Source organism: Lissotriton vulgaris, unplaced genomic scaffold, assembly GCF_964263255.1.
Source record: "Lissotriton vulgaris unplaced genomic scaffold, aLisVul1.2 SCAFFOLD_987, whole genome shotgun sequence".
In the NCBI taxonomy this organism is placed as follows: Eukaryota; Metazoa; Chordata; class Amphibia; order Caudata; family Salamandridae; genus Lissotriton; species Lissotriton vulgaris.
This window is the reverse complement of record NW_028246738.1, coordinates 154,850-175,448: the sequence shown is the minus strand read 5'-3', so window position 1 is coordinate 175,448 and position 20,599 is coordinate 154,850. Positions and strand designations below refer to the sequence as shown.

At 46.3% G+C, this 20,599-nt stretch overlaps 1 protein-coding gene across 1 annotated transcript in view; it reads left to right on the top strand.

Moving 5' to 3' along the window:
* Nucleotides 1-2,602: 2,602 nt before the first annotated feature.
* Nucleotides 2,603-20,599, top strand: part of LOC147665759 (phospholipase A2 inhibitor and Ly6/PLAUR domain-containing protein-like) — a 50,073-nt gene continuing 32,076 nt past the window's right edge. Inside the window, exons 1-4 of the mRNA XM_086949538.1 lie at nucleotides 2,603-2,632; nucleotides 3,605-3,704; nucleotides 10,847-10,966; nucleotides 13,106-13,261. Coding sequence (XP_086805664.1) covers nucleotides 2,603-2,632; nucleotides 3,605-3,704; nucleotides 10,847-10,966; nucleotides 13,106-13,261 — 406 coding nt within the window. The remainder of the gene's footprint in view (nucleotides 2,633-3,604; nucleotides 3,705-10,846; nucleotides 10,967-13,105; nucleotides 13,262-20,599) is intronic.

Below are 20,599 nucleotides of genomic sequence, written 5' to 3'. Positions count from 1 at the left end.
TTCTGGGGCATAAAGCGTGTCATATCTGTTTGAGACGGGGACCCCACAGTGCATGTTTAGCTGTTGTGGATGTGGGTAGTGCTGAAACTGTGGGCGGGGTGGGAACTCCCTTCTCTCCTGATGGCTTGTACGATGTCTATTTTGCCTGTTAAACCATGGGGGTTCATTCCTGTGGTTTATGTGATCCAGCGGGGTAGGCGGGTCATACAGCCATGAGGTTTCCCTAGCTTGGTGATACGCCGTTTGCTCAGGCGGCCCCCCCTGTCCATAGGTTAGCTGTGGTTGTTTTACATTGTGACTTGGATTATTGGAGGGATAAAAATAGCTTAAATCCATTGTACGGATCAGGCTATTAGTCACGCCACTTTTCCAGCTGTTCACAAAACTAGCTGCACGACTATCACCAAAGGTTACCACGATACAATCACCCTCAGTTGATTTGAATCTGGTGCCCACCCAGTCTACTCTTTTCACATGTGAGATATGGCCAATTATGTGTTGTGGAATCGGTCTGTGATTTGTAAGCCAGTGGCTGACCTTATTTTTTAGTTCCGCATGAGATTCTGTTTTCTCCTCCGGTAATTTAGGCACCCCAATCATAACGCTGGTATAAGGACTGGATTCAGGGGGAAGGTTTATGTGGGGTGGTCTTTTAACTGCCACTGGTTTTGGCAATTTGTCCCCTGTTTGCAATGTAGGTATACTCAAATGTGTAGTTTTAGTTTGACTCGTTAGTTCTAGGTGGGTTTGTACTTGTTTGGCTGGGGAACTTTCAGCTGCCCATTCACTTTCCTCGGTTTCATTGTCAGGTGGAATTTGGGCGTTAGTCAGGGTAGTGGCCACTATGGGAGAGGGGTTAGTCACCGTGTCTAGATTATTTCTCGGCTTAGAATGAGGAGTTTTATCCAGACAAGCTGGCAGAGTGTGGTTATTTGCAGTGTTGTGAGTAGTTTGCTTTGTCCTTACTGCTTTATTATTACTTGAGGCAAGTGAACTGCGGGCTGGTACAAAGGTGGAGGTGGTTTTTGGTGCGTTCAATATTTTAAGTAAAGTGGAGGATGCGTCATTTTGGGCCCTTTCAAATTTCCCTAAAGCCTTCTCGATGTTAATGACTCTCTCACTAATGGGCTTCAAGAGGGTCTTGATTAGGGCTTCTAGTTGACCCAGGAGTAGCTCGTTGCTTGTCGGTATGTTGTCTGACTGATCTGAGTGGACAATAGTCATATCTATAGGACCTATCTGCTGCTTGCTCAGGGACGACCCTAGCTCCTGGCTGGTTGAGGGAGGGCAAAATTTACTGCTATAGGTGTTGGGTTAGCCAGTCTAAAAGTGGACCAAATATCTTTAGCTGGATGGTGTTTTTTGGCCTTTAAACAAGACTTTTTTTTAGCTATAGATGTTTTTTTGCTTCGCGATCCACGGGACCTGTTTGTATGTTTTGGCCCTAATCTCTTAGCCGGGGGAGGTTCTATTCCTGTAGGTGCTGTAGATGTTAAACCTGCTGAGGGTAAAGACCCAGGATCTAAGTGGTCTGTAGACGACAAGCATATATTAGTTCCGTTTTCGCTAGGCACCATAAGGCTGTTGTCCCTGCTGCTACTTGGGGAGGGAATAGTCAGGGCAGTTGGAGTGTTGTCTCTTGGTTGGGGACTTGGGAGCCCTGTGAAGGACAACATTAAGATTGATTCTTGGGAATTCATTGTATTGTCTTTAGAATTAACGTTTTCGGTGGTGTGTAGAGAAAGGTCCGGAAAACACAGGTCTGGCGTTAGAGATAGTCGTCTTTCAGTATCCTGGACAGCGTCAGCCACCACACTGATTGTTTTCTGTAACATTAAGTCAATAGCGGTTATTGTAGGAAGAGGGGTTTTGGGAGCACTTATTGTTCTTGTTACAGATCTAGTGGCCACGGGGGTCTTTCTAGTTTTGGACATCTTCACGTTATTTTCCGAGGTATAACAGTGATGAGAGACTCCCCTTTAGTACGCAGCGGTTAGAGAGCAAGGCGTATTAGAGTACCTTAACGCAGGAGAAAGGGGAATGGCCCGTCCAATCCTCCTCGGTCCCCTGAGGGCCACAGAGGGCCACAGAGGGCCCGCCCTTTGCCCCGGCTTAGCCCGGCGCTGCCCCGCGCGCTCCCGCGACGCGGGAGATGAAGGCTGCTTTTAAGCGCCTCCTGGCGCGCTCCGACTCGACGCGACTTCCGGTCGCGGAGGCCGCTGGGAAATGTAGTTTTTCCCTCTCCCCCACTCTGCGGCAGCGCTGTTGTTGTGAGGCTGCGGCGGGGGGAGGATGAACTCGGCGGTGGAGCTGCAGCGAGGTCGGCAAAAATGGCGTTCTTTGAAGGATTTGGCAACCCGGTATGGCGTCGTTACTCCCAGTGACTTTTGCTGGCTTTCAAGACATGCACCCGCTCCTCTGCAGGTGAAGGCTGCTTTTAAGCGCCTCCTGGCGCGCTCCGCCTCAACGCGACTTCCGGTCGCGGAGGCCGCTGGGAAATGTAGTTTTTCCCTCTCCCCCACTCTGCGGCAGCGCTGTTGTTGTGAGGCTGCGGCGGGGGGAGGATGAACTCGGCGGTGGAGCTGCAGCGAGGTCGGCGAAAATGGCGTTCTTTGAAGGATTTGGCAACCCGGTATGGCGTCTTTACTCCCAGTGACTTTTGCTGGCTTTCAAGACATGCACCCGCTCCTCTGCAGGTGAAGGCTGCTTTTAAGCGCCTCCTGGCGCGCTCCGCCTCGACGCGACTTCCGGACGCGGAGGCCGCTGGGAAATGTAGTTTTTCCCTCTCCCCCACTCTGCGGCAGCGCTGTTGTTGTGAGGCTGCGGCGGGGGGAGGATGAACTCGGCGGTGGAGCTGAAGCGAGGTCGGCGAAAATGGCGTTCTTTGAAGGATTTGGCAACCCGGTATGGCGTCGTTACTCCCAGTGACTTTTGCTGGCTTTCAAGACATGCACCCGAGCGGACACCTTCTTTTTGGAAGCTCTTCTGAAGATGGAATTTATCTGATCCCTCTGTTTGGTTTTGCCCCCTTAATAGGGCTGATTGTTGTGGGCCTTTCTTTGTCATTTGCGTTGCTGTTTGGACGCTGACAAGTTAGCCCTCTCCGAAGAATCATTTGTTCCGATGACATGAGAAGGTGTCTTTGGAGAGGTCTATATAGACTCAACCTACTTGGAGGTTGGGGGTTATTCAGTACTATCATTAACTGATTCTCATTGCAGGTAATTTGTAGATTGTTTGTTTTTTGTGGTTGCCCAGTTTCTGGCTTAAGCTGGAGTTTTATTTTGTTTAGTACCGCATCAAGTTATGCAGGAAGGGTGGATAAATTGTCAATCAATGGACCGCAGGTACAGGCCACTAACAATTGTGCCGCATCTGCTTGTGCTCATTGGATCAGATTAATTAAGGCCGCTATTTTGGTATCAATTGCAGTGACATAAACTCCCAAGTAAATTGACCCGCAAGTCAACTTTGTTTGACTGATACGTTAGAACACCTACTACTGCTTGGAATGAATTTAGCAGAACCTCTCAAGTCCCCTGCATTTCATCTGTTTGATCCTGCTATATTGGAGAGTTTTGAGTGTTGTTTACTATTACACTAGTTTCAGCCTGATCCGGTGATGGATCCCAGGAGAGCAAAGTACACGCTATCGTACCTGTTTCAACCAGACTCATTTCTTGCAATTGGGGCTAGCTTCCAAGGTAGGGGCAAATGAAATTGCGGAAGAGGCCAGCCTGCCCAGCAACCATCTAGAGTAATTTATATGTCAGCTAAGTGTATGCTCCTGGGGCCAAGGTGCGCTTGCTGGTGGATCCTGTTTGCTTGTCACTTCATAGAATGGAGGGCTAAAGTACTCCAATATAGCTGCTGGTAATAATGGAGCATGGTGTACTTCAGCTTTAACTACATGCTCATTGTTTCTAATTGGAAGCGCAACTGAAGTTACATTTTTTTTTGCCTGATTAATAATAGAGGATCCATTCAATGGCCCCCTGTGTTTGTTATCTGAGGTTTGAAGGTGCACCCATGACCTAAACTTGTCACTGCCAGTACTGCATATGGGTGCTTGCTTTGAATGTACTTCTCTTATGATTTAACACTTCTTACTACCCATTCTTCCATCTGGAATGATGATTTTCATTTGCTTTCCGATTTTATCTTCTTCACTGAGTTGCCCTGGTTGCCTTCAAATTGTAATTCATTAGAGGGAGTAGTGTTTGGCTGGAGGGGAGCTTGCAGTCCTTTGACTTCTTTATTGTATGAAAAAATTGCATCCATTGAGTTTTTTAAATTACTACATTTATTCCACGATGTCAACTTAGCTCGATAGGCCTGTTCCACTGCAGCAGGTGAAAATAAGGGCCCTCCTCCTGCTGTAACATTAGCGGTGGACCTTCTGGAACACAGTTACTTTTAGCCACATGTGTGCACCTCTGCTTAGGTCCAGTGGTTTTCAGCATCACCAGTGTTTTCACCGACCTCATTCGACCCTACCTGGTGGGTTGGGTTTGACCCCACCAAACACTTTTGAGTATCAATGGAGAGTAGGAAAGAAGGCATCACCTCCCTAAGAAGCACCTGTCTCTATCTAGATGATGTTTGGATGTTGCCCTTGCACGGGTCTTACTGGGATTGCAGAAGGGAGTCATAAGCCATAAATTGCATGCCACTGAATAGACTTGTACAGTTCTTGTCAATCGCCACACTCTATAGTTGAAACTGATATTGTGAGCCTAGAAAAAAGCTGATGGTGTCTTCATAGAGCACAGATCTTGGTTTTAATGGAGGGCCGACTCTCTCTACAATATGCAGTGCGTTGTATGGCTTGGAGTTGTAGACTATTTGGAGATTACTCTTGGATCTTGTGTGGCACGCCCATAATAGACATGCGAGGATGTGGACCTTCAGATGGGCTGACTTACAACTATCCTGTGGGCCTGCAGGCGTTTTTCTATCCCATGGGGCAACAGAATTCTAGTTGCACCTTAGAGGTGCAGAAGAGCCAAAATGCTGGGGTAAGGAGATGTTCTTGTTTGTAAAGTCCCTCGGAACTCCATTTACTAGCAGTGCTTTCAGTGGCCACTGCTGTGGCAGCGCCGGCAGCAGATTCAGTGGGAGGGACAGTGTAGGCACAACGTTTCCTGCATGTCATCAATCCATTCATCCACCTCTGATATGCTTAATATGAAAAGTTACAACAAAGGCAGTAAGCCTGACTAATTTATTGTGAAAAGTGGTGGTTAATTCCAACGGGCCTTTAAGTTTGGATAGTCACTAGTTAAAGGCTGCAGACAGCAGTAAAAGCAATGACCAATGTGCACAATAACAAACAATCTTAAAATGCAAACGCAATATTAAGCCAAGGTTGAGGACATAACAATTCTAAATATGTTGACCATCTTGGAAAAATAAAACAATGAGACATTTTAGCCACTTCCATTACAAGATGGGCAACCATTTTAGAAATAATGACAGCAGATGCAGCAAATTACATTTTGGGGCAAGACAGCAACTGGTAGGAATGTGGGTGAGCTGCGGGACACTCATGAAAAAGAATGTATGAAATGAAAGATGATCTATGGAATAAAAACACAGAAAACTAATTGATTGGTCACCAACCCAGACAAAGAAGTGTCCTCATTTCAGATGAATGTGCACATATGATCAGGACAAATGCTTAATGTGACATCTATGTTTAAAAAGTAAAACGGTTGTACACTGTGTACAGTACCATTGAAAGATGACCTTCTCTTCATTTGATCAATATTATATTTGCATTTTCAACCAAGCTTAGGAGGTCGTATGATTTCACTTTTTTACGTACGCTTGTTTTATTTATCATTCATGTGGGCATTTGTAGATATGTTTTATTGTGGGTGGATAATGGTCTAAATGGAAGAATACCCCACTGGATGGATGAATCTATCTATCAGTCCAGGAATCAGTGACAGAGTGAATTCATGATGACTTAGTGTTTTCCTAAAATACATCAGTGACAGAAGAGGAACTTTCAGTTATAAGCCAGACTTATTAGCAGTGCCAGTGCGGGTGGAGGTCGCTCCACCCGCCTCGTGCCTGACCCCTGCCGCTGTATCTCCGGTGTGCCCCTGAGCTGCTGTGCCCCGTAAAATCACCACCAAGGATCAGGTCATGTGCACTAATTTATTCTAATATTCTATTTAATTTATAATCACTTTTGTGCCATATATAACTGTTGTTCCTGTGTTTGTGTGCTCTGCTTGAATCTAGTCGTGCCCCCTGTTTGCTGCCGCCACCGCTGCCCGCTGTGACTCTCTGGTTAATTTCGATTTCATTCTCAGAGACCATTTGCTGTGCCCCTCCACCCTGCTCCCTGCCGCTGCTCAGCCCAACCCCCATCCCCTCCTGCATCACCGCTCCTACCCACCCCGCTCCCGCCTCCCAGCTGCTCCTCCCTCCCACAAATAGTATAGGCTTGTACTGACGAGACGGGGTGCTGTGACTCGACCTGACCTGGTCAGAGCCGGTCGCTCCGCCCGCCTCGTGCCTGACCCCTGCCGCTGTGTCTCCGGTGTGCCCCTAAGCTGCTGTGCCCCGGAAAATCGCCGCCAAGGATCTGGTCTTGTGCACTAATTTATTCTAATATTCTATTTAATTTATAATCACTTTTGCACCATATATAACTGTTGTGCCTGTGTTCGTGTACCCTGCTTGAATTTAGTCGTGCCCCCTGTCTGCTGCCGCCACCGCTGCCCGCTGTGACTCTCTGGTTAGTTTCGATTTCATTCTCAGAGACCATTTGTTGTGCCCCTCCACCCGCTCCCTGCCGCTGCTCAGCCCAACCCCCGTACCCTCCTGCATCACCGCTCCTACCCACCCCGCTCCCGCCTCCCAGCTGCTCCTCCCTCCCACGAATAGTATAGGCTTGTACTGACGAGACGGGGAGCTGTGACTCGACCTGACCTGGTCAGAGCGGGTCGCTCTACCCGCCTCGTGCCTGACCCCTGCAGCTGTGTCTCCTGTGTGCCCCTGAGCTGCTGTGCCCCGGAAAATCACCGCCAAGGATCCGGTCTTGTGTACTAATTTATTCTAATATTCTATTTAATTTATAATCACTTTTGCGCCATATACAACTGTTGTGCCTGTGTTCGTGTGCTCTGCTTGAATTTAGTCGTGCCCCCTGTTTGCTGCCGCCACCCCTGCCCTCTGTGACTCTCTGCTTAGTTTCGATTTCATTCTCAGAAACATTTGTTGTGTCCCTCCACCCCGCTCCCTGCCGCTGCTCAGCCCAACCCTTGTCCCCTCCTGCATCACCGCTCCTACCCACCCCGCTCCCGCCTCCTAGCTGCTCCTCCCTCGCTCCGCCCCCTTCCACTCTCCACTTTTGGCAGAGTGGCAAACGCGCAGCGTTCACGCGCAGCGGGCGCGCCCTGTGCGCGCCAAAGGCAAGCCCCTCTACGCCCGTCCACGCCTGGACAGCGCCCAGAGCCAGACCCCCTGGCCTCCACAAAAACCACTCCACCCGCCAAAAGTACGACGCCGCAACCCTCACTGCACTCAACACCGGCCGACTCCCCGACTGCCACCAAGCCGCCCCAGGTCGCTCCCATGGACCATTCACCTGCCAATCCTGCAAATTCTGCTGCAGCAGGACCCACACTGCAACCACAAACACCAAACAGAGCCCAAACAACAACCACCTGAAGTAAATCCTGCTCAACACCCGCTCAGTCACAGACACGCCATTGAACTCTGGAACCTACTCAACACCACATCGCCGGACGTCGCCTTTCTTACATAAACCTGGATGAACGCCTCATCAGCGTCCGACATCGCCATAGCCATCCCGGACGGTTACAAGATAATCCGAAGGGACTACATCAACCAAACAGGAGGAGGCATCGCCATCGTACACAAGAACTCCATCCGCATCACAACCAGCGTCGACGACACCCTCACAGCCGCCGAACATCTTCCCTTCCAGATTCACACCGACCCCAAGACCACACCTAGAGGCACCCTCATCTACAGACCCCCAGGACCGCGCACACAATTCAGCAAAGGCATCACTGACTTTATCAGCCCACACGCCCTCCCCTCCGTGGACTACATTCTCCTAGGAGACCTCAACTTCCACCTAGAAAAGAACAACAATAGCAACACCACCACCCTTCTGGACAAACTCGACAATCTCAGACACAAACAACTGGTAAACACCTCCACCCACTAGGCCGGACACAAGCTTGATGCAATCCTCTCCTCCAGCAAACACATCTCCTTCAATCGGGCCACAGGACTCCAGTGGACGGACCACAGCTGCGTCCACTTCAACTTCAGAAAATCCACGACACACCACCACCCACAACAAGTCCCCCGCAGAAACTGGAACAAAATTACCACCGACCAGCTCACCACATCGCTAAACCAACACCCTCCCGCCAGAGCATCGGATCCAAACCATGCAGCCATCAATCTCACACAATGGATCACCCGCTGCGCTGACGAATTAGCACCCTTGAAAAACCACCACAACAACCCAAGAAGCAAAAAAGCCACCTGGTTCAATGACGACTTCAAAAACTCCCCAAAAAACTGCTGTACCCTCGAGAAAGCCTGGCAAAAAAACCCAACCACAGACAACATGACCGCCCTCAAGGACGCCACCCGCAAACACCACCAGCTGATCCGATCCACCAAGAAATCAGCATTCAAGGATCGACTCGACAACAACGCCCACAACAGCAAGGAACTTTTCAGCATCGTCAAAGAGCTTACCAATCCCAGCGCCGGCACCAACGACATCACTCCCTCTCAAGACCTCTGCGACTCTCTAGCCTCATTCTTCCACAGCAAGATCGCTGTCATACATAACAGTTTCGGTGAACAATTCACTCCCCTCACCACCGAACGGAAGCCCCCCACCACCCCCTTTGCACCTGGACCCCAATCAGCACCGAAGACACCATCCGCTTGATGAACTCCATCCACTACGGATCACCAACCGATCCATGCCCCCACCACATCTTCAACAAGGCCGACTCCATCATCGCACCCCAACTCCGGGATATCATCAACTGCTCCCTCTACACCGCTACCTTCCCGGAAAGCTGGAAACATGCCAAACTCAACGCCCTCCTGAAGAAACCTACAGCAGATCCCACCGAACTTAAGAACTACCACCCCATCTCGCTCCTCCCATTCCCTGCCAAAGTCATAGAGAAGACTGTCAACAACCAGCTCGCCACCTTCCTCGAGTCTAATGGCTCCCTCGACCCCTCACAATCCGGCTTCGGAGCCAAACACAGCACCAAGACCGCCCTCATCGCAGCCACAGATGACATCCGCACACTACTCGACAACGGGGAAACAGCTGCCCTCATCCTCCTGGACCTCTCCGCAGCGTTTGACACGGTCTGCCATAGCACCCTTGTACAACGCCTCAGCAACTTCGGGATACAAGAAAAAGCATTGGACTGGATCATCTCGTTCCTCGCCTGAAGAACCCAGAGAGTCCGCCTCCCCCCTTCAGATCAGAGGCCACCGAAGTCATCTGTGGAGTACCACAAGGATCATCCCTCAGCCCCACCCTCTTCAACGTCTACATGAGCCCCCTCGCAGCCATTGCACGCCAGCACAACCTCAACATCATCTCCTACGCTGACGACACTCAGCTGATGCTCTCCCTCACCAAAGACCCAAACACCGCCAAAACCAACCTACACGTAGCCGAATGGATGAAGAACAGCCGCCTAAAACTGAATTCAGACAAAACGGAAGTCCTCATCCTAGGATCATCCCCCTCTGCATGGGACGACTCATGGTGGCCACCGGCCCTAGGCAGCGTGCCCAAACCAATGGACCATCCTCGAAACCTGAGATTCATTCTAGACTCCTCCCTCTCAATGACCAAACAAGTCAACGCCATCTCGTCATCATGCTTTAACATCTTACGCATGCTCCGAAAGATCTTCCGATGGATCCCCACCGAAACAAGAAAGACGGTCACCCAAGCACTTGTCACAAGCCGGCTGGACTACGGAAACACCCTATACGCCGGAACCACGGCCAAATTATTGAAAAATCTCCAACGCATTCAGAACGCCTCCGCCCGACTCATCCTAGACATACCACGCCACAATCATATCTCCGGCCACCTGAGAGACCTTCACTGGCTCCCCGTCAACAAGAGAATCAAGTTCCGTCTCCTCACCCACGCACACAAGGCCCTCTACGACCTAGGACCCAGTTACCTCAACACGCGCCTGACCTTTTACACCCCCACCCGCCAACTACGATCATCCAATCAAGCCCTTGCCGCGATTCCACGAATCTGAAGAGCCATCATGGGAGGAAGATCATTCTCCTACTTAGCGGCCAAAACCTGGAATTCTCTCCCCACCCACCTCCGCCTTACACAGAACCACCTCTCCTTCAGAAAACAACTCAAAACCTGGCTGTTTGATAAATAACTAAACCCCCTTCCCCAAAGCGCCTTGAGACCCTCTGGGTGAGTAGTGCGCTATACAAATTTCAACTTGACTTGACTTCTCACGCCAATTCTTATGTTGCATAAAATATAGAAAATGACTCACCAGCCTGATTGTGTACATTGTCCCCAGACTGGACAATAGTCTCAAAAAGAGAAATTTAGATACAGTTTAATCAAATACCCACATATGTAATACAACATACAATATGTTGCACAGTAGAACAAGAATGTACCTTTGAAATCGTTCTCAGAGCCAACACATATCATAAATATAAGTTTCCGACAAACATTTTGGGCCCAGTAGCAAAATAGTTGTAGAATGGAAAATCTAACAACACACAAAATCTAACAATATAAACATTCTTTTCTTTTCAGGAAATTCCATCATTTGTGAGAGGTGTGTAAGCGCCAACAAAGAAAGTTGCTCTGGCAATTTTAAACAGTGCCCTGAAGGAGTCACTTACTGTTGCAGTGGCCTGCGGAAAAAAACATTAGGTACGTGTCCATGGATGCATGGAGGAATTGTGTCTTCATTGCCGACCCAGGCCCGTTTTGTACATTGTGCCCAGGGGCGCAACAGACATGTGCGCCAGCTTCGAGCTTCCCCTAGGCCCAGTGGTGCTACAGAAGGAGCAGCTGACACTTGTGTGTCCCCTTCTGTAATACAGATAACGCTGGTGCACAAGTTGCTCCAGTGCTCTCATGAAAGGGCGTTTCTTCATTTGCAGGGGGCATGTCTCCATGTAAATGAGGGAATCACTTTGCCTTTGCTCCCATGCCGTATTACCAGCATGGGCACAGACACCAACATGCCGGGTCTGGTGGCTTAATGGACTAATGCATCCATTGCAGGGGCCTGTGTTCGACCTCATGGTTACAGGTTCAAATCCCGGCGGGTCCACTCAGCCTTTCATCCATCTGAGGTCGATAAAATGAGTACCATTGAGTTGGGTAACAATGAACATCTGTTATTCAGCGCCAAGAGACCTCTGGGTGAACGTGCTCTTTACAAATACACGTTACGTTATGTTATGTTATGTTATGTCATTAAGAGGTGTACTGAGGGTTCGCCACAAAAAGATAGTGCACTTTCAGTGCGTTTCCTAACAGCAGCTCTCTCGAGGGGTAGAAATAGAATCCCATGGACCTCCTCAGACATTACCCTGAATGCGGGTGCAGTCACTCACTGCACACGACTGCAAGGAGATCTCTAATCTCCCTTAAAAGTGTAGGTGGGTTGAAGCCTGCACTGTGAAACGCGGGAAGCTTTTAAACATCTGATCTGTATTTCAATTGAAGCAGCGCAACTTCACAGTTGCTCCGGGGGCAGTTCATTAATTCTAATATTGCACACTTTGTATATTTGATCAGGGCGCAGTTCGGCAAAGTGTGTGAAAAGTAAGACCATGTTCATTTTACTGAAAGCTTGCGTAATTTTACATTGGGCATATTTTGCAAAAAGTCGAGGAAACGACATTGTGTAATTTAATACATTTTCTGGGGTGGAAACTGTTGGAGCATAAAAGGTCTTGCAGGGGACAGATTCTTGCAGAAAATGTGCCATAAGAGAAATTTCCAATATGAACCTTTCCCTTTGTCCGTGACTTTTGAGTGTGAAGAATATTTAGTGTTCGCTCAAGATAACCCAAAGTGCATTTTGTGTACATTACGTGTAATTTTTCACAATTTTCTGAGATTTCACATAATTTCGGGTTAACAATTATGAGGTTTTGCACTCTTTTGATGTAGAATGTCTGGAAGAATCAAATTTGGCGGCATATTGGCAAAGCACTGGAACATTGTTGAGACAGTCAGCTCAAACTTATGGATGAGCTGGACAGATAACAGCAATTGAACCTAAATGCATTTGAACTTGGTGTAAAGAGCATAGCTGAGAAGATATTCTGGAAATTAGGTTAGCAAGACCAGTTACAAAAGGCTGGAAGAAGTTAGGGGCATATATACAAGCATGGCGATAAATAAACATTAGAGATGAAAAGCTGGGCGTTGAAGGAAAGGGCGCTAAGGCAAGGATTCACACGATAGAGTGACCTTGCTGATAGGGTGTTAAGATTAGCACCGATTTAGCGGCAAAAAGTGCAGCTAAAGCGGAGATAATGCCCTTGATGATATGCCCTGAGTGAACAATGCAGCGGGAGACCAGCTAAGGCTCTTGAATTTGCTACGAATGTGTAGCGATTTATGGGGGTGAGAAATGTGGATTACTCTCCCACACTCTAGTAGCTCAATATTTAGATGGAATTGTATAGACATTCGTTTGTATTGCACATAAATCAGTTGTGACCACTTCTACTTATTATGACATCATTTTAACCTCTGGAAGATTTATAGAACTTTCGTGCCATGCCAGGAACACATGTTGCTGCTGTCGTAACTCAGAAGGGTAGCTGTCGGTCTCAACAACATACTTTGAACTGAGAGAAGCAAGTACATAATGTACTGAAGGGCTAGAGAAAGGAACGAAGAGATTCTAAAAACAGTCGAAAAATCACCCAGGTAGCCGCAGTGTCATTCGGAGATAGAGTACCTGGGTTTGTGTGGGTATTAGATATTAAGCTGTTTGTTGCTGTAATTCCCTTTATTTTAACTATAAAATGTGTTCTTTTCACGTAGGGACCAAAGTCGTTTTACAAGCTTTCAAGGCTTGCGTGCACCCCACCAAACAGGCCACCTGTGGAGCAGAAGTTGTGATCAGGAGCGCTGGCGTTCTCATAGAGATCACAATAGCGTGCTGCTACTCGGACAAGTGTAACCATGACGAATTTAAGGGTAAGGAAAATGAGAAAGATTTATAAATGTTTAAAGGAGACCTCAATTTGTAAAATGTGTACTTATAAATTCACCATAGTAGCATTACCAACACATACTTTTAGATGCCTGCTATTTGGAAGCCCAAAGGAAGCAATCCACCTACCATCAACGAAGAATCCAGAGGGAGTTCAATCCGCAGACTCATTACTGGATGAATTTGCAGTTATTTGGTTAATCTTAAACGGACTGTCAAAGAAGAACTGCACATGCACAAATTAATGGACAAGTAATCAGCTGAAAACAGCCTGTACAGAATGCTGCTGACATATGCAGGGCTGCTTAAGGCAGATTTTTGTGGCTGAGTTTTCGAGGTGACAGGATTCCCACAATGTGACCAGTGATGGAGCACTTTGCTCCTTGAAAATTAAGGTACAAATTCAGTTTCTGAAAACACTTTCCAATACATTTTTAGTTCTGACTGAGAGTGCATCAAACATCAATGTAAGTCAATAAAGTGAAACACATTTGGCTCCACAATTAAGACAGAGAGTGGTTAAGTTTCAAAACCATAAATATTTATCATAGATATAGCAACGTTTTAAACTTAAATCATCAAATTCGTTTTTAGTCAATACATAAATGTGTTAGTCAATACATTCACAGCAAATCAGAGATCCTGAACAAACACTATTATACATCTCAAAGGCAAATTAAGCAAGGTCAGTTCTACCATAAAGAGAGAAATCTACCTTGCTAAGTCAGGGAAAGGTTCTGTTAGGATGTCAGGAAAAAGGTTTCTGCTGTAAAGGAAGGTGAAAGCGCATATGTTTTATGCACCTGAATCTCTGTCTACATTGCGTTACTTTAAATCACTCAGGGGCATATTATCAAGGGAGTTTATCTCCGCTTGTTTGGCTTTAAAAGCCAAGAAAGCGGAGATAATTTTATCTCCCTTTTACCTAGCTGTCGCTAACACCAGTTAGCGACAGCTAGTAGGAGATAGCGACCATCTTGGACCCCGCTTTGCATGTCAGTGATATTTATCACTAATGACATGCAAAGTGGGCATGCCAAGATGTTAGCGACTGCAAACAGCCGCTAACATCGCTAACTCCTATTACCAACTTTTGGAGATATTCGCGCTAAGCGCGAATATCTCCAAAAGCTAACTCCTGCCCAAGACAGGTCTTAGCCATGTTATTTATTTATTTATTTATTTATTTATTGACATTTTTAGAGCGCGGCGAATACCCGTGGGCGTCTCGGCGCTAATTAAGGGATGGATCAGCAACTGCGGTAAAGAGGATATACAAGGCTATTGGTCAAATAACCACGTCTTTAGCTGTTTGCGGAATGTGAACAGGGTGGGACTTGCTCGGATATGTGCAGGAAGGGTGTTCCAGAGTCTAGGGGCGGCAACCAGGAAACGCCTGTCGCCCCAGGTGACTGTTCTAGTGCGAGGCACAGCCAAGAGGTTCTGAATAGAGGAATGAAGAGATCGGGTTGGGACATGATGGAGAAGATTCTGTTTGAGAAAGTGGGGACCTTGATTATTGAGTGACTTGTAAACAATACACAGCGATTTGAATTTGATACGGCTGCGTATCGGGAGCCAATGGAGATCCCTAATGATGTTTGTAACTGGTGCGAACTTGGGGATCCCAGCCAGCATTCGTGCGGCTGCATTTTGGATTGACTGCATCTTATTTGTCACTCGGACTTGGGCATTTAAGAATAGAGCGTTACAATAGTCCAAGGAGGACAGGACTAGGGAGCTGACCAGTGTTTTCCCGGCCGTGTTCGGTAGGAAAGGTAGTATTTTCCTAATCGTTCTCAATTTCATGTGAGCTGAAGCCGCAGTTTTATTCGCATGTGCCATAATATCCAATGGTAGGTGGATAACATGGCTAAGAGCATTAGCTCGGTAATGCATGAATATCGCGGACTTTTCAGCGATATTCATGCAATTCGGCCGATTTTTATCGCTTAGGAGATAAACCTTGATAATAGCAAGGTTCCTAAGCGATAAAAATCGCCGCAACTCGGCGATAAAAATATCGCCGCTAAACCAACATAGCGATAATTATCGCTAGTTGTTGGTAATATGCCCCACAGTTCCCACACTTGACACACCTACCCATGATTCCCTCGCAAAGGGCTGATCGCTTTAAGGTACGTGAAGGTAACACACATTTATTATTTTCACAGGCCACTCCACAATGATCCAACTCTAAACATACTTTGGACTTACGGTTATCTGCAACATAATGAGATACGCTTGGTCCAAGAAGTACTCTGCACATTCTTGTTAGTGTGTTTTGAACAGATTGTGTAAACACAAATGACACCATTTGAGATTTCTGGTTCATTTTCTCCTGAAAAAAAGAAAGATACACAACATGGAACAAGATGGCAGCCAGACGCTGCATTAACCATTTTAAAACGGGATCTACATTAGCTGTGGTCAGTCTAAACGTGAATAGTACACACCTAGTATATTTGTGTGTTACATGTTAATATCAGTATGGATATCAAAACATTTAATTGTGAAAATATCATCATCACAAGCACAGAAACAGCAGTAGGTTTAGTCTTGTCAGATTCTGACCCTCCACCCTTGCTATTCCTGGGGCCCCGGTTTCCCCCACTGGGCACATACCTAATCCCACAGCATTGCTTGCCCCCATAGATAGGGTGCACACTTTGAAAGATACATGGAAAGGAGGTTTAAAGAGCGAGAGTGGGATACCGAGTTTCAAATAAATAAGCAAAGGCTTGCTAGAGAAAAAGAAGTAAAGCCACACAAAGGGAAAGAGAGGAAGACATTAAACAGAAAGATGAGATGCAGGAGATGAAGCTTGCTAATGTCTTAGAATTGAGACAGTTTGAGCTTCCAGCTGCCAGTGTCGCTCCTTCCCGGAAGAGATGCATCTCACTCTAGTACCCCTCCATGACCAGTAAATTCATGGCTGAATTGTTTAACTGGCACCTTACCTGTTTCCGTTATGTGTAGATGAAAAAATATAGCTGCTTTACTAAGCACTTTCCTTCGCAGGCAACGTGGCTCCAATAGAGCGTGGTAGAACCTCCAGAAGGTTTCTATCATTTTCGGATTTTGGTGGAACAATAACATAGCCTTACAGTCCACCATAGTGGACTCTACTTGGCCATTAAAGGCCTGCTTCAGGGTTAAACCCGGGCCAGTGACCACCTTGCACCTCCGAAACATTCTCCCACCCACTCAAAACGCCTGCAAGCTGCCTGGTTTTCCCCCCAGTTACATACACAAAAAAAACTGTGTAGGAAATACGAGAGGAAATGGCGTACTACCCATAAGGAAGGTGACAACACTCAGTTTCTAACTTCTTTGTCAAGTTACCATAGTAGCATTAAAAATGCATGAAAGAACAACATTTCCACTCAACTTATACCGGCTGGTAATGCTCCGAAGGTTTTATACAACATTCCTCAGTCATTTATAAAACCTAAGGCCTGTGAGAATGTTGAAGCACCTCCACAAACATTATATAATGATATTGCATTACATTTTTCACAAAAAATAGAATGAATTTATGAAACAAATGTCTCTTCAGGAAACCCACATCAGATGCTTATGACCACAGAAATATCAGAATCAATTACTAACTACAGCAGATGTAGAGGCCCTAATGCATCAAGTTAAGTCTGGCTCGATTTGATTCCTGCTGGAGTAGCCATTACCCTAATTCCTCAACTATCTCCATTGATTGAACGACTTTTTAATTTGTCAATAAAAGAAGGTTTTGTTCTTTGAAAGACTGATCTGACCAATCTTTGTCCCATTTCGCTCTTACCATTTCTGAGTAAACTAATAGAGAGACACGTCAACAAACATCTCTCATACCACGTCAAACTTAAGGCTGTCTAGACTCCTCTCAGTCAGGCTTCAGGCCCAAATATAGCACTGAATCAGCCCTGCTAGTAGTCACAGATAACATCAGAATGACTCTAGAAGACGGCCACTCTATGATTCCTGTGCTATTGGACCTATCTGCCGCGTTCTACACGGTTTCCCAACAAATATTGCTCAGAAGGCTAAGGGAAATGGGACTAAGAGACTCCGCCTTTCAGTGAATGTCAAGCTTTCTATCTGGTCGATCTCAGACGGTTAACCTTGGTCCATATCGTTCGGCACCCATGGAACTGTCCAAGGGAGTCCCACAGGGCTCTTGCTTGAGTACTACTTTATTCAATATCTATGTGGCTCCTTGGCCAATGTTGTAAGAAAATATGGGTTTATTCCAATATCATATGCCGACGATACACAATTACTCTTTCCTTTCAATGAACTCACTCCTACTGTCCAGGAGTCCTTTTCTTTGGGCATTAGTGCTATCTCACAATGGATGAAGAATAACTTCCTCCAATGTAATGTTGGGAAAACTGAGCGTTTACTTTTCGGAGAGGCTCCCATATTATGGTCACTCAAATGATGGCCTATAAGTCTTGGGAAGCCTCCCATTCCTAAAACCTTCCCTAAGAACTTAGGAGTTTGTTTGGACCAGGCCCTTACCTTTAAGGAACATATTGGCCATACAGTTGGCACATGTTTCCATACTTTGGGCCTACTTCGACTTCGTCCTTTGCTCACAGACTCTGGCTGAAGGACTTTGACTCAGGCACTCATATTAAGTCGCCTGGACTAATGTAACGGCCTGTTGCTCTCTGCCATGAGAGCTCAATTAGTAAACCTCAAGTGATTCAGAACATGGAGGCACGACTGGTCCTGAGCATGCCTCCCAGATCAGCTTCTCGCCCTCTTCTTTTAAAACTTCACTGGTTACCCATACGCCAATGGACAACATTTAAAGTCTGTTGCAGTATCCACAAGGCATTGTTTAATCTTGGCCCCAGCTATTTGTCAGACAATTTCACTTTCTATCATCACCTAAGATCCTTACGCTCTACTACTAAACACTTGCTGAAGGTCCCCCGAATCAGGAGAGCAAGATTAGGAGGAAAAGCTCTCTCATATCTTGGCCAGCGACACTAGACTGAACTACCCCTACATTTAAGAGAATGTTCGAACCACATTTGTTTTAGAAAGCTACTTAAAACCATTTTGTTTTGCTTTTACGTTCTACAGTTTCTGCATTTGTAATTGATACGCGTCCAAAGTGCAGAGATACTCCTCGTAGTCGATTCTGGAGCTATACAAAACTAAAATAAAATAACTAAAATAAAGGCCCAAGCCGAACGTGATGGCCTTTAACAAGGAAGCGGACCAAATGTAAAACAAAGGCCTCACAGAGCTAAGGGGTTTGAAATCCCCTTGGGATCCATTAGGCATTGTTAAACAGTAAAATGTTGATGATCAAGTTGTCTACCAGCCTTATAGGCCCAGAACACTCCATTGTCTTCAATGGAGCGCACAACATTCCAATGTTCTAATCAGTTTTAAACCAATTTAAAGGTCCTTAGGAGATGCTGAATGTGAATTGGAAAACATTTATTAATGGAATATTGTGAAGGGAAAGAACTTGGCAAACTTCCATGGATTGCTTAATTTAATGTGTATAAATCTAATTTGCTACGTCTGGTCAAAAAATCTTTGTCATGATTGATTCACAGAGCAGTGGCATAACATTATTTACAGCACATTCTAATAAGTGAGTTGTGAACAGGGAGGCCAGGAGAAGCAACCTTGGTGACAAGGACATTTGGCAAAAGGCCAAAATTTCAAGAATAAAAACAGTAAGATTGACAGCCTTGGAAGTGTATGAAACGTATTTGGTAATGGACGCACTGCCATGTCCTTTGTTTGTTTACTTAATAAAAAGATGTATAAAAAAATAAATGCAAACAGTAATTCCCTTTTTATAGTTTAACACAAATGTGAATGGCGGAGGTAGGAAGGAGGCACATCAGCTCAATGGGGATAGGCAATATTGCTGTGGGGCACAGGGTCACTTAAAGTGTAATGTCCCAAATATTCCCCCGCCTGAATAGATTTCAGCTCAGCACATTTATTGGAGTTGCGCTAGAAGCCCCTCTGAGGTAATAGAGCTGGCTGTGGATGGCTTGGATAGGAGGACAGGTACCAAACCTCAAACCGCAACTTCCAGCCAGTAAACCAGGAGCCTGTGTTTGTAAAGGGCATCAGGTTGGCTCACTTGTAACACCACCACTCCCTGTCCAACTATGTCTCTTTCAGAAACAGTAGGCCAGTCAAAGAACTTCCTCACAATCCCTAGGCACATAATCATTGCAACTGATGAGCCGAAGATGGATGGTGAGTCCAGGCCAGCTACTCTTGCCCTAAAACAAGTTCTAGGTATGGAATGCCTGCTGGGCAAGGGTCTTAGAAGTGGAGGTAGTGCTAACCATAGCACAAGCTGCCACAAGAAACCACATGGAGTGTTCTTCCACCAAGTGACATGGAACTGCCTTGGTTGGTCTAGGCACAACAGGAGCACTATCTCAGGTGCCTTCATATATGGTGAAAGGAGAGAAATGCTAATAGTAGATCCTACTAGAATGTAAGCCATTGCTGTAAGTTGAATATCCCGGCAAATTAGAATTCACGAAAACAGCACTAGAATGTCCAGCTCAAGCCCAATAGTGGAAAACCTGTGAATTCATAATGGTTACGAATATGGAATACCCTCCAGTGAGATAGCATACCCTGAACCTATAGCACAGAAGAGGCAGTTATTCTATTGTCACCAGAGAACCCTGTGTAACCCAGACACAATAATGTGATGCACTTCACCCTGACTAAAAAGAGGCTGGTCTATTAAAATAAAGAAGCACTTGATTGTGTCAGACTTCTTGCCCTGACCACTAAGGGGAGATACAAACTTTGGAGGGCCTCTCATTTGGACTTCTTTTCACCATCTCAAAACAGGTGCATTACTTTGAAACAAACTTCTGGATGGTTGCTATGGCCCTTCCCTAGTGGCGGACAAAATGTGCATTCTTGGAATATGCTTGGCTGGTGTGACCTGTGAGGAGTTGAGCTGATAGAGGCAGTCTTTATCTATGAATGAAGGAGCTGAATTCCTCTTCACAAAATAGAGGCTGTCCTAATACTGGGATGATCTGCACAATGCCCAGCATGAAGGAGAATATGGAGGATGCAAGGCTGGACAGGCCCTATCAGGCATCAGTTGTTTCTCCTGGAGTATTGAAGGGTGGGGTGCGGTTTTGTTAGTGGGGGACGGTTTTAAAAGTACTGCAATTTTCTTGTGTATTCAGCAGTTCTCAGACAACAATAAAAGTGGCATGATTACTCCAGTGTGCTGGAGAGAGATGGGTGCTTTGTCTAGTCTAAGTATTAACTCATCAAATGTAGCGCAGAGAGTTAATATGCATGCT